This window comes from Mytilus galloprovincialis, chromosome 5 (assembly GCF_965363235.1).
Source record: "Mytilus galloprovincialis chromosome 5, xbMytGall1.hap1.1, whole genome shotgun sequence".
In the NCBI taxonomy this organism is placed as follows: Eukaryota; Metazoa; Mollusca; class Bivalvia; order Mytilida; family Mytilidae; genus Mytilus; species Mytilus galloprovincialis.
In genome coordinates, this window is record NC_134842.1 from 31,614,314 (window position 1) to 31,628,451 (window position 14,138).

General features: G+C 31.7%; 1 protein-coding gene across 1 annotated transcript; it reads left to right on the forward strand.

The window, feature by feature from the left end:
- The first annotated feature begins 372 nt into the window (after positions 1–372).
- LOC143075611 (uncharacterized) lies at positions 373–9,735 on the forward strand. The gene is made up of 7 exons (XM_076251093.1): positions 373–464; positions 1,082–1,166; positions 2,592–2,708; positions 3,096–4,532; positions 5,829–5,925; positions 8,243–8,370; positions 9,308–9,735. Exons 2-7 carry the CDS (start codon positions 1,115–1,117, stop codon positions 9,421–9,423), a joined length of 1,947 nt encoding a protein of 648 aa, XP_076107208.1. The 5' UTR covers positions 373–464; positions 1,082–1,114; the 3' UTR covers positions 9,424–9,735.
- Positions 9,736–14,138: the final 4,403 nt, after the last annotated feature.

A 14,138-nucleotide genomic window follows, 5' to 3' on the forward strand; every position in this document is an offset into this window, starting at 1 on the left:
TCAAGTTTTCTTTATTGTTTCTAAGTTTGCTTAATATTTAAGTTTTGACTATGTAAACTGAAAACAATGGTAATAATCTGGAGCTGATATGTAAAGAAAGCTTCAATTAGCATGAATTATATGTAATATATCAACGTAGAAAGGTTCGTACAAAAAGGATGTACGTCAAACTTTTAGAGTTTTATTTCGCACACTTACAAACAAAAAAACAGATCCTAAACTATTGATCATTATTTGTACTCAATAGTGAATATTTATAAATGATAATATTTGCACGGTTATACGTATATAGAATATGACTCAATTCACTGTATTTGTCGTAAACAACAAAAGATTGAATTTTAAATCCTTTAAAATGTATTTTTTCGAAACAGGTAGTTGAGGAAATTCCATTATGTGATATATTCTGTGTCTAGTTCAATAGATGTGTAATATTGTTTCTTCATATTGCTATATGTTATAATGTAAGTGACTTATGAATAGATTATTTTAAGCTGAAATTCTTTTACACATTTTTCATTTATCTTTGTGTATAAAGTATCATTTTAGCTTTCATTAGTTTACTTAATAAAATTTAACAAAGCAAAAGTAGGAGATAGCTGAAATGGTAGAATCTATAGTAAGCAATGATAATATTGATATATAAATACGAAGATATGGTATAATTTCTCATTTGTCAACTATCCTTCAGATGGTAAGTGACAGATAATGAAAATGTGAGCAACTATATATCAACATACGGTCTTAATCAATTAGCAAAGATTATACCAAATAGTAAGTTATAAAAGGTGACGACATGACTAAACTTGACATAAGAAAACCATCAAATTGACAATAGTACAAAAGCAATTAATGAAATATTTCATTATTCATTTTTGAACTTTGAATAATGAATAATCAAAAATTGACGTACTTGTTATAAGTCAATATGTCAAATTTGTAGAACAAAATTTTTCAACTGTTACATAAGTTTATTGATTCGAATTAGATATGCAGTAATGATGTTTTAAAATATTACCCTTCTGTATGTTGATGTTTTCAATTATAAAACATTGATTTTAAAGTTGAATGTTTTTTCTAGTTTGACAGTATTTTGTAAAATGGTTCAGCAGTGATGGTTATAAACATCCTGTTTTTAATCGTATTCAGTAAAGACATTTTAACAGGTATGTAGATATTAACTTAAACTGTTTAATATGATACATATTGGAATTGAGAACTAGCTAATTTACATCATCACTGTTATCTAGTTAAGTGATAGCAAAACAGATATAATATTCACAGGGTACGTACGTATAGTTTACCATATGGCTTGATCTTGAACAACATCTTCTTATTTACATGGGTGAAAAAAATGACAAAACATAACATTTGATACTGAACTTTATGTAGAAAACTTATTTCAAACGGGATAACACATCGGAAATGTTGTTAACCGTGCCCGGAAAGTTAGAAATGATCCTTGTAAACTTATCGCTCCTTTAAATAAACTTATTCTAAAGGTTACCAATCCAACACTGTAATAAGATCATTGAATATTGTTTTTATTGGTATAAATATTGATTTTGTTATCAGTAAATTAAAAACAAACTAAATATTACTAGAATGTAATATACATATACACATTCATGGATCTACAATCTGTCGATACCTGTATCTTGCATTGCAGCAGGTTATGTTTTTCACTGACTGTTTATGACGTCTTTACACTAAATCCATTGTGTACGGATTGAGAATTTAGTCTTCGATGCATGATTGTTTTGTTAGTTTTTAGTGGCTTTAAACTAGCTGTCAGACAACTGCGAGTACTCTCAGATCTGTTCCAAGTGTCCACTTGTATTTTTGTCCATCTTATGAGTTAAGCCTTTTTCAACTGATTTTTATAGTTCGTTCTTATGTTGTACTGTTATAACACTGTCCCAGGTTAGAGAGGGGGGTTGGATCCCGGTAACATGTTTAACCCTGCCACATTATGTATGTACGTGCCTGTCCCAAGTCAGGAGCCTGTAATTCAGTGGTTGTTGTTTGTTTATGTGTTACATATTTGTTTTTCGTTCATTTTTTTTTTTATATAAATAAGGCCGTAAGTTTTCTCGTTTTATTTGTTTTACATTGTCATTTCGGGGCCTTTTATAGCTGACTATGCGGTATGGGCTTTGCTCATTGTTGAAGGCCGTACGGTGACCTATAGTCCTTAATTTTTGTGTCATTTGTTCTCTTGTGGACAGTTGTCTAATTGGCAATCATGCCACATCTTCTTTTTTATATTTAAAAAAATTAATGTTATTGAATAAGACAAAATTCGCATATTTATTGTTAGAGTTTGCTGATTTTCATATAAGCAAAATTGATTTATATTTCTCAGATTATTTTGCTTGATTGCGTCAATTACTATGAAGGCATATGCATTTACATTTTTTAAAATGTAAGTGGAAATGAGAAAAACATGAAATTGTAAAAACTCCCCTGTCTAGTAAAAAATATTCATAATATAAAGGAGTATCAAATACTAGATACAGAATTTAACATGTTTAAATCATCTATAACTAAATAGTCAATGGTCTTTGATTATGTCTACATTTTATATTTAGTACCAGGGTTACCATGTAATACAAGTGAGTTTCAATGTAACAATGGAAACTGTATTGTAAATGCATTACGATGTAACAACGATAATGATTGTGGCGACCTTTCAGACGAATTGAATTGTAAGTATACAAGTCAATATGAGTAATTCCATGAAAGTACTTCTTACTTATTGACGGCTGGAATAAATCGTTTGATAAATTTGTAATTATCTTTAATACTGATTTTTTTTTATCAAATTCAATTTCAAGTACTACAAAATTTTAAAGTATTCTATTTTTTTTTCTCGGTCAAATCGATTTAATTTATTTACGACATTTAACCTTTACATTGTAAACTGTCTATTTGATATTTGTTCAGTTTAATTTACGTCTTCTACCAAAAGTAGCCGTCACGTCACGTTAATGCAGAGGTAAACGTAAAAAATTAACGCACGTTTACTCTTTGTGTCTACTAAAATTTCGGCGTTTACGAACCAAACTATATTTTATTACTTTTATTAACTGAAGGTACATCAATTGAGCCTCCTTGTCCAGAAAATGGATTTAGGTGTTCCTCCGGATACTGTGCAAACACCGAAGCAGATTGCGCCCAGAATTCGTCTTCATTAGAAGTATCTATCGATTTAGCCCCAACAGCATCAATGTATACAGTCTTGACAACGTCTGCAAAACTTACAAAATCTATAATGCCATCCTTGGTTGACAAATTAACGTCATCAGTATTATTTTCCACATCCACAGTAGCAGTATTTATTGATTCGACTTTTTCACAATCTGTCTTAACAACACATGATTTATTATCTCAATATGAAACAGCTTCATTATCAAATACACCGTCAGGTGCATCACTTTCTACAGCACAAACTGAATCAACATCATCATATATTTCTACTAAATCAGTGGTTATTTCGTCATCCGAATCATCAGGATCATCGATGTATACAGACTTTATAGTTTCTCTTAGCGATTCTATAGCGTCAATAGTTATAACCGAATCGAGAGCAGCAATATTGTCTTCCGATTCACAACTTCCCTTTGAAACAACATTTTTATCTTCATTCCCGATGGATCAGACACTTGTATTGTCATCACAGACTGTCAAATCAACAGAATCATTTACATTGCCAACTGAACCGACAACATCAATAGTTTCGACTGAACAAATTAATCCAGTATCAACTAATGAATCAAGTATTCAATCTTCAATGGAAACCACACAAACCGTAATACCACTTTCTATAAACTCAACAGTTCAATTGTCGCCGAATGAACAAACAGATCAATTATCATCAACTGAACCAACAGTTCAATTATCAACTTCTGAATTAAGTACTCAATTATTATCGACTGAATCACCGTTTCATTTAATATCGGCTGAATCAACGGTTCATTTATCTTCAACAGAATCAACAGTTCAGTTATCATCAATGGAATCAATGTTTCAGTTATCATCGACTGAATTTTCAGGTCATTTATCATCAATTGAATCAACAGTTCAATTATCGGCTAAATCATCAGTTCTACTATCATCGACTATATCTACAGCTCAGTTATCATCTACGGAATCAACAGTTATATTATCATCTACGGAATCAACAGTTCAGTTATCATCAAAGATATCAACAGTTCAGTTATCATCGACAGAATCAACAGTTCAATTATCATCAACTAAATCGACAGTTCAGTTATCATTAACTGGATCGACAGTTCATTTTTTATCGAGTGAATTAACAGTTCAATCATCATCAATTGAATCAACAGTTCAAATATTATCGACTGAAGCAGCAGTGCTATCTTCAATGCCAATTAAACAAACAACATCATCCATGTTTTTAGAATCAACAGTTCTCTTTTCACCCACTGAATCAACTGTATTGTCCACACCAATATTAACATCAACACCACCAATTGATGGTACACAACCAGACGATACGAATGATCCAGGTATACAGTCTTATGTGTGTACAAATAATATGTGGTCTGATTGTCAATGAGACACCCATCTATTTGAGATTTACTGCTAATTGTTTCTTATCAAATAAAAACAATGTTATTTGAATTGTAAATTGAAAGAACATATATTATAAACTACGTTTTTTTTCTAAGTCTGTATATAGTAATATGCATCATCTTTACAATTACAGTTCGAATTCACAAGGTACAATATATGTTCTAGTCATAAGAATAGGTTTTTGAAATTGCAAAGATATCATTCTGCTCAGAAAAAGAAACAGTAGTAAAATATGCGTGTTTGGAAGATACGACCGGAAAAACACATTTATCGCATAAAATATGTTTTTTTGGCATAAAAAGATCAATATGCAATTGGATCATTAGAAATTCTTCCTATCGATATAAAATCAAATAATATTAAACATTTATTTACAAGGTGAAATTTCTTATCATTGAATTGCATTTCTACACTACCAAAAATTTACCCACGTTTTTTGGTACATTTCTACCCTCTTGTATATCAGTACTGTTACGAAAGACTAGAATCTTGTAATATTACACTTTCCATTAATTCAGTATTGGTCATTAGTATACATTTACTATACAGTTACTAATTTCATGAATTCAGTACTGATATTTTTATCCACATTTGCTGATTTGATTGACAATTTAGGCTATTGTAATTCTCTAATTTACAATCTAAAATTGTGAACAATTCCTATACCACTTTTATCATCATTTACTGGAAACTAGTATGTATGCTGGTTATAGTTTAATGACAAAGCAATCCTGACAAAAGTAGAAATAAAACACACCAGACATGTATTCCGTGATACTTCTTTGATCTAAAGGGTAAACCAGGCTAAAAAGACACATAGGCGCTGATATCTGTGTCGTTTATTATACTTATTTTTATGGCATTATCGTTCACACTGTTCAAAACAAGGTAACGAAAATACATAACGAAGGCCAAATTGGTAGATATACATGCTCTGATATGAATATTTTAGTTGCCAAGAAAGAAGCATTTATATTTATAAGGTTAGTAAAAGATGTCGACGTTTCTAATAAATGCTTTGATTGACTCTCTGACTATATTTTATATGAATATATTAGTCTATACTGTTGAAAGAGACACAAGAGCCTACACAAAGCGACACGTTTCTCCACTGAGCCAATCAAATTATATTTAACATTTTGCAATTAAAAAAAACACGTCTGTGCAAAACTTTGTCGACATTAGAAACAATTATTCTTTCTTGTATAAATATTATTGATATTTTACAGAGTTTTCTTCTCTTTCTGTTGTCATTGCTATAGCTATATTGTGTGCAATGTTAATTGTATTGGTTGCTACAGTGTTGATAAGAAATGTAAAATGCAGGTAAGAATCTCGTATATGTAATAAAAAAAAACAACACAATTTATTGTAGTTTAACAAGTTTAAGCCAATATACACATTTTTCGTTCCTTTTTAAACAATTCTGAATGAAAGAATGAAAACACTTCTGAAATATTATGTGAGCCATTTTCCTCTTCTGAGTCGTAACAAACTACTTTTTTAATTGCGAGTTTCAGATATCGTTAGTTCGTTTTGCAAAAGCAGAATTATTAGAAAGATGTCTTTGCCCTTTATATGTATTATTTAATGTACCTATTTAGTCTTGCGTTTCATGTTGTGATAGAAAGTTTCTACTGACAAATAACTTATTTTATTGATGGTTCAGACTTGTAATGTTTAAGACATTCCGTCATTGTATGATGAGGCTAGTGGTAGATTGCTTCAATCTGAACCCGACTGATATGAGGTTCATTCAAAAAACATTCCACACACTCTATCTCGATACGATGATACCATTGAGGCAATTAAAGTTCAATTGACGTGGTAGTTTGGAAAGTTTTATTTGCAAAATGATCCTGACACTTCCACTTGCTCAAACAACAACCGCGTCACCTTTGCATGGTGGTGTTATTACTGAATGCGACCAATTATCGTTTTATTACTTGCAATGCATAACTAAAATGGAACTTTAGTGGACCAAGAACTGTTATCCTTCTCGTGCACATGGGTTTTGTTTGAGTTGATCGATTTGTTTATCTGTGTGATGATTAGCTAAAATTGTTTTTCTTTCAGTGGTCTTTCATTTTGACTCGAGAGTTTTCTGTTTTTCTTGGATTCATTATGTTATGAACATCTTGGTATCTTCTTTCTATTGGACCGAAACATCAACATTATTTTCAATAGAAGTATGAAAATAAAAATTATATTTTAAGCTAATTGATATTGAAATGTCAATTAGCTCCCTGTATTAAGTGACATCCTTTTATATAAGTTAAAGATTCTACCACAGGAACATATGTGGTACGATATTTTTCCACTTCAGACAATCAAATTTTAATAAAAAGCGCGAGGCTTGACGAGCTTCGAAATTCAGTGAATTTAATTTTCGATGGGGAAAAATAACACGAGTCATAGTGGTGAAATCTGTTTTGATAATGATGTTTATGCTCCACTTATGTGCATAATGTTTTTCGGTCTCTGTTTCCGTTCGTTAGTTCTTCCGTCCGTTCGTTCGTTTGTTTGTTCGTTTATTTGTCCTTCTTCGGGTTAAATTTATTGATTAAAGTTTTTAGTCTACATAGATTTTGATGAATTTAAAGTCCAATTAACTTGAAACATGGTACACCTGTTCCGTGTGATATGATCGTCCTTATTGTAATGCCAAATTAGAGATAATCAAATTTTAAGTTTGAATGTCCATCTAGTATCCATCGCCCCTCTTTTTTTAAGCGGGCACCTGAAACGAATTTTTTGTTGTACCAAAACTTTTTATTCATAACAAACCTAAGGCTTATGAGAAAATATACATGGCAATTCTCTGATACTGGTAAAAGAAATACGTTAGCATGGACACGACTTCGATTAAAAAAACGACTTAATACGAAATCAATCTGAAATACATCGTTTTAAAGCACACACAACAGCAAGTATTCAAACCAGGTCCCGGATATCTAGATTTTGTTTTAGATTTAACAGTTCTAATACTGTATGAGATCATAAAAATCGGAATAAAATGCAAAAGTAATCTAAAGAAAATTATAAAATATTTGTATATCGAAAAAGGTATCTAGTACTGCACGTAGTGCATACATATCTAGTGCATGCGTGTTATCAGAATGATGGAATGGTTGAAATATATAACGCTTTATAGTATGTCTCAAACACTATAAGTACACATTTACAAAATTAAAGAAATAAAGGGGGTCAAACACTGTTTAGGCTAAATATAAATTAATTTTTATTTCGAAGAAACATGTTTTCACAAAGCATATTGAGTTGGATAGTGTGGTTGCAGCCTTTTTTATTCTTCTTGAAAATAGATTATGTATTATGTAATATAAGCTGTTCATTCCTTTTAATAGTTTCATCTATAAGCATCGTAGCTAAAATAAAAAATAGAAACGAGACTTTGTACTTCTGTACGTTTGTACTTCTACGTCCAAATCGCTTTCCTGGATTTACGTTCGTTAAGAGCGATCAAAACCAAATATCTAAAGCATAACAACTGAAACAATTGAAGAGCTTTTTACCAAACTTTGGCATAAAAATAAAAGCCATATGTCTTGTGTATGACGTTCTTTTAGATATGAAGCATTGGCAATAATTGAAAACAGTTGTAATTTTGTATGTTGTATTTCAGGAACACTAACTCAAGATTTAATAGAAACTCATCGTCCCATAACGGTGATTCTAAACACAAAGTTACCACTACGATGACATATAAAAATCCAGATTTCTTTCGAATGGCTACAGCTTACAAGGCAAAAAGTAAGTGTGATTTAAAAAGACATAGAATTACGATAGACATAATCAAATTATAACTAGATATCAAAGGTACCAGGCTGGTAATTTGATACGACAGACGCACGTTTCGTCTACATAAGACTCATCAGTGACGTTCAGATCTAAATAGTCAAACAAGAATAAAATTGAAGAGCATTGAGGACCAAATATTCCATATATTTATGCCTGGGTTAAGAAAATTCTTAGTATTTCGAATATTCATATTTTTGTAAACAGTTGATTTACAAAATGACTCTATAATTGATTCATGTCAACACCGAAGTGCTGACTACTTGGCTGGACAAACCCTCGGGGACGAAACGTCCACCAGCACTGGCATCGATCCAGTGGTGTAAATAGTTTTCAAATGTATAATCGTCAGATAAATTTGAGCTCAAAATGGTCTTAATATATTTCACTTTCACCAAAAGAATCATTTCTGTCAATTTGTTGGTTAGTTTAAGTAAACAATGACATCAAATACACTATTTTTTGTCCGAGTAGGCCTACTTTCACATACGTTCTACAATGGAGGGAGTTATTGGTGGTCTGACACCTATAAGCTTGCAAGGTAACATTTTGCACAAAAAATATGTAATCCTACCTAGACATATAATTTTGATCCAATACCAACTCATACTCGTTCTTACTCCAATTCTTCATCATTAATTCAGAAACTGGAAGAACATACTTGAAAGTCTATAGTTAAATTTGTCGCCAGATCCAGGTGAACACAAATGCAACACACGACTTAACAAAACTGCTAGTGCGTTATTAATAACAGTACATATTTTGAGTACTATATCTGTACACCATAATTAATTATCTCATCAATATAATGGTAACAAATTGATGTATACATATTTTAAAATGACATTTTTTAATAAAAATCCATCTAAATGTTGACAATTGTATTTTCAAGTAAATTATGCCGGTGATCCATGCCAAGGCTATACACCAACTGACGAGTATTGGTATAAAGGTGACCAGGACAATATTAAACGATTGGCAACGAGAGCAGATAGCCGCATCTTCTAATCATTCACTTTCGTTTTCAAAGTAGATCGTTAATGATGCACAACAAAAGACAACACAAAAGCAGTGATTTACCAATCGGATGGGTTTTCCGATTTCTTAATTAAGATCCATCAGCTAGTAAAACATCAAGGAATATAAAACTCACTGTATACAGAAGTGTATAGTATAATGACAAAACATGATGCATAACGCATGTTATATCAGAGTGTTTAATCTTACAGACAATGTATCATAACCTCAACATGCAATACTTTGTGAAGCATTTTTAAGTCTCAAAACATATGTATTGTTTTAATCATTTAAATGTCACAAAATGACTAAAATGCCTTTTAATTTCCCTACAAATATTTTCTGATGACTGATATTTCTCGTCGGCAAAATAACTATTGCTGTTATATTACGTCCGCAGTCAACTTTGACAAATGGGTTGTTCACACTGCTTTTGTTCTGAACGCTATTTATCCGGAGTTAGTCTTTAGTCCCTCTTTTTTAAAACAAATTTGAATGATTTGATTTGATTTCTAAAATATGTATATGCATGGGTAAACTATTGTTTCTGTCAATTCAAATCTATTTTCGCACGTTATATCCCATAACATTAGAACACCAAAGATTTGGTTTATTCCAGAAAATTGACAAGTATATCAAGATACTGTAACGGGCTTGAGATGTTAATAAGTCTATCTTTCTCCTTGCAAAGTAACCTCTTACCAGCAAGATTTAATCATGGATATTTATTTTAAATGGATAGAGTTACAGTTTACGTAAAATTGAAAATGGAAATGGGAATGTGTCAAAGAGACAACAACCCGACCATAGAAAAGACAACAGCAGAAGGTCACCAATAGGTCTTCAATGTAGCGAGAAATTCACGCACCCGGAGGCGTCCTTCAGCTGGCCCCTTAACAAATATATACTAGTTCAGTGATAATGAACGCAATACTAAACTCCAAATTATACACAAGAAACTAAAATAAAAATAATACAAGACTAACAAAGGCCAGAGGCTCCTGATTCGGGACAGGCGCAAAAATGCGGCGGGGTTAAACATGTTTATGAGATCTCAACCCTCCCCTATACCTCTAGCCAATGTAGAAAAGTAAACGCATAACAATACGCACATTAAAAGTCAGTTCAAGAGAAGTCCGAGTCTGATGTCAAACCAAAGAAAATAAACAAAATGACAATAAGACATAAATAACAACAGACTACTAGCAGTTAACTGACATGCCAGCTCCAGACTTCAATTAAACTGATTGAAAGATTATGATTTCATCATATGAATATCAGGCACGATCCTTCCCGTTAGGGTATTAGTATCATACCATCATAACATATATGAGAAGAACATAACTCGTGTCATGCAAACAACTGGTTTTTGAATAAATGTGTTTAGTTCCGATGTAAAGACCCTATAAGTGAATCAATACAAACACCAAAATATGCAATCTTTAATGACCTGACAACAGTATATCGTAACTATATCCCTTCTTAATAAGTCTATTTAAAGGTTTTGTTAGTTTCTGAGGTGAATACTGACATTTTTGTGCTTTATAAAGAATATTTCCATAAAAAATTGGATGTGAAATATCTGAACGTAGAAGAAGTCTGCATGTTGAGCTATAATAACACCGTAAGATGGTGACAAGGGAACATCACCATCTAAAAACAGATAATTAACGATAGGAAATGAAAAATCATCTCTTTTATCATAAATTTTAGTATTAAGCTTTCCGTTAGTGATATAGATATCAAGATCGAGGAAAGGGCAGTGGTCATTGTTAGTATTAGCTTTATTTAAAGTAAGTTCAACAGGATACATTTCTTTAGTATACATACTGAAGTCGTCATTATTGAGAGCCAAAATATCATCCAAATATCTAAAAGTATTATTAAATTTGTTTATCAGATGTTGTTTTGATGGGTCTTTGCTGATTTTTGTCATAAATTGTAACTCATAGCAATACCAAAACAGGTCCGCCATAAGTGGTGCACAGTTAGTTCCCATTGGAATTCCGATAACCTGACGATATACGGAATCTCCAAAGCGAACACAAATGTTATCTAGTAACATTTTAAGGGCAGATATAGTATCAAAGCATGTCCAATTGACATAGTTTTTTTGTTTATTGCTACTAAAGAATAACCTAAAAGAGTTTGAACATATATATTCACATTCTGACTTTTTAAATGCCCATTTTATTAGGTGTGTGATTTTTTTCTTAATGAGAATGTGAGGAAATGTGGTATATAGGGTAGAAAAATCAAAACTTTGAACAGATTCAAAATCACCAATATAAGCATGCAATTTATCAATTTATTTTTCTAAGTAGCAACATTCCAGCAGCACCTGCATACGGGGTATATATCTCCCAATTGATACGATATTCCCGTGCTTGCATTTCCTATCATGATTTTCTTGATAGAGGGATGCTGCTCACAAGGAAGCTATTAAACCAAGAGTTCCAAATGGTGAAGTTGAAATCATCCCTTCGTAAATTTAACTGACGCCATCACGAGTTGGCTGACCGTTATGGAATAACCGTTTCACAAATGATATCGGATATGTTCCTTACGTCGTAACTACAATCTCCTTCCCCTACCGAATTAGACTATTTACCGGATTTGTTATCACATAAGCAACACGATGGGTGCCACATGTGGAACAGGATCTGCTTTTCCTTCCGGAGCACCTGAGATCACCCCTAGTTTTTGGTGGGGTTCGTGTTGTTTATTCTTTAGTTTTCTATGTTGTGTCATTTGTACTATTGTTTGTCTGTTTGTCTTTTCATTTTTAGCCATGGCGTTGTCAGATTATTTTAGATTTATGAGTTTGACTGTCCCTTTGGTATCTTTCGCCCCTCTTTTATCAAGTACTTCCAACGAGTTCTTGACACTCCAAAAGTAATTAATTCCACTATTTTCGAAGGCCTTATTTGAACAATGTATTATCAGGTTATTGATTGTACCAAGTGTACTGGTAAGAAGAATAGACAATTTAGTATTGGAACAATGGCTTGAAGACGAAATACATTTATATTTGTAAGGTGTTTTGTATAGCTTCGGAAGCAAATACGTAATTGGGACTTTCATTGTATTTGGTTCTGATTGTAAAGCGGTAGCTAAAAGTTTATGTTTGTTACAGATGTCGTTTTCTGAAAATGGATTCAGTTGGAATGTTGGTGAACTAGTGATTTCTTTTTTCAGAACCTCAATGTAAAATTTACGTCAAACAATGATAATATTACTAGCAGCTTTATCGGCCGGGACAAAAACAAATTCCTTAACTAGTTGTTTTAGTTTATGTTTGATACGAGAAATAGGTTTATTGTGGTTATTGTTAAAAGTGTTATTTAAAATGTTGAATACGTATATCAACTATGTTCATTACTGAATTAAAAAAAGAGTCCAAAGATTTTTTGTCAGCTTTTTCCAATTTTATCCATTTCAAACAGTAAGTAAGGAGTGAGTCGTGGATGATATTACGACACTCATTCCAATTAATAATTGACGGGGAACGATTTTTAAGTTCTTTACTGAGGAATGATTTTAACTCTCAGTCTTGAACGATGTTAAGATCTCCTGTTATAACATGGGAAATTGGTCCATAAATGTATTCGGAATTACTACAATTACATGAAGTAGGTGTATTTTCACTGATATTAACATCTTTACACAATTGGCTATAATTAAACACAAATTTCCGGGTAGATTTCTTGTAAATATAACAAATAAGAGGGAGCTCAGTATTATCAAAATATCCAAGAATTTGTTCTTTAACAGAGTGGCCGTTAAAAATATCGGCAATATTTACAAATCAAAACCTTTATTGACATACTTTATTTTAATAAAATGTTTTTTATGATCTTCAGGGCGATCAATTTATATATTTGTGAATATTAAATGTTTTACATTGTTTTAAATAATAAGAAACATGGTAAAGTATATGTACTTTCCATTTAAGTATTATGATCGGGATATAAAAATACGAGGCTACACCCAGTCAGAATAGAGATTTTCTAAATTGTAAAAGTGTAATACAGTCAGCACGTAAAGTACTAGTGTATCAACTTTTATAAACAGATCATCAGAATACACGTCAGATGTCAAAATTTATTCGCCTTTCAAACGTACCCTAAAAGGCAATAGCATTCCCACTCTTAAACTTTGAACAGAATGTTTCGATCAATTTTGACAAATTTGCTTACGCTTGGTAGAAATCAATATAGGTGTCGAATATTCAAATTAGGTACAGAAAATGAATATTATAATGATATGAATAAACACAAAACAAATGTATCAGGACAATGTTGTTTAAAAATGAATTTCAATTTTCCTAGTGATCAATTTGTTTGTATACCTTGTGTACTTCTTTTTGTACAATATTTTTTACATCGAAGATGCATCGTCTTAAATTAGTCCCAAAAATCTGATGAATCTTTGATGAATCTTTGAATTAACGTCATCAATTATGTAAAAGAAAAACATAATACGTTGCCACTGGAGGTTTTCAAACATAAACTGATCCATTCATACATGAATTATAATAGTAATCAGACATATGCAATAAACGAATGAAAAATACACAGGCAACAATGGACGCTCGTATAATGCAAAATATGCAAGAATGCTAGGGTGCAGATCTAATGTAAGCCACATCAATAACTAAGTATATCACGTAAACGTTCCGACAAATTACTTTGATAACACAATGG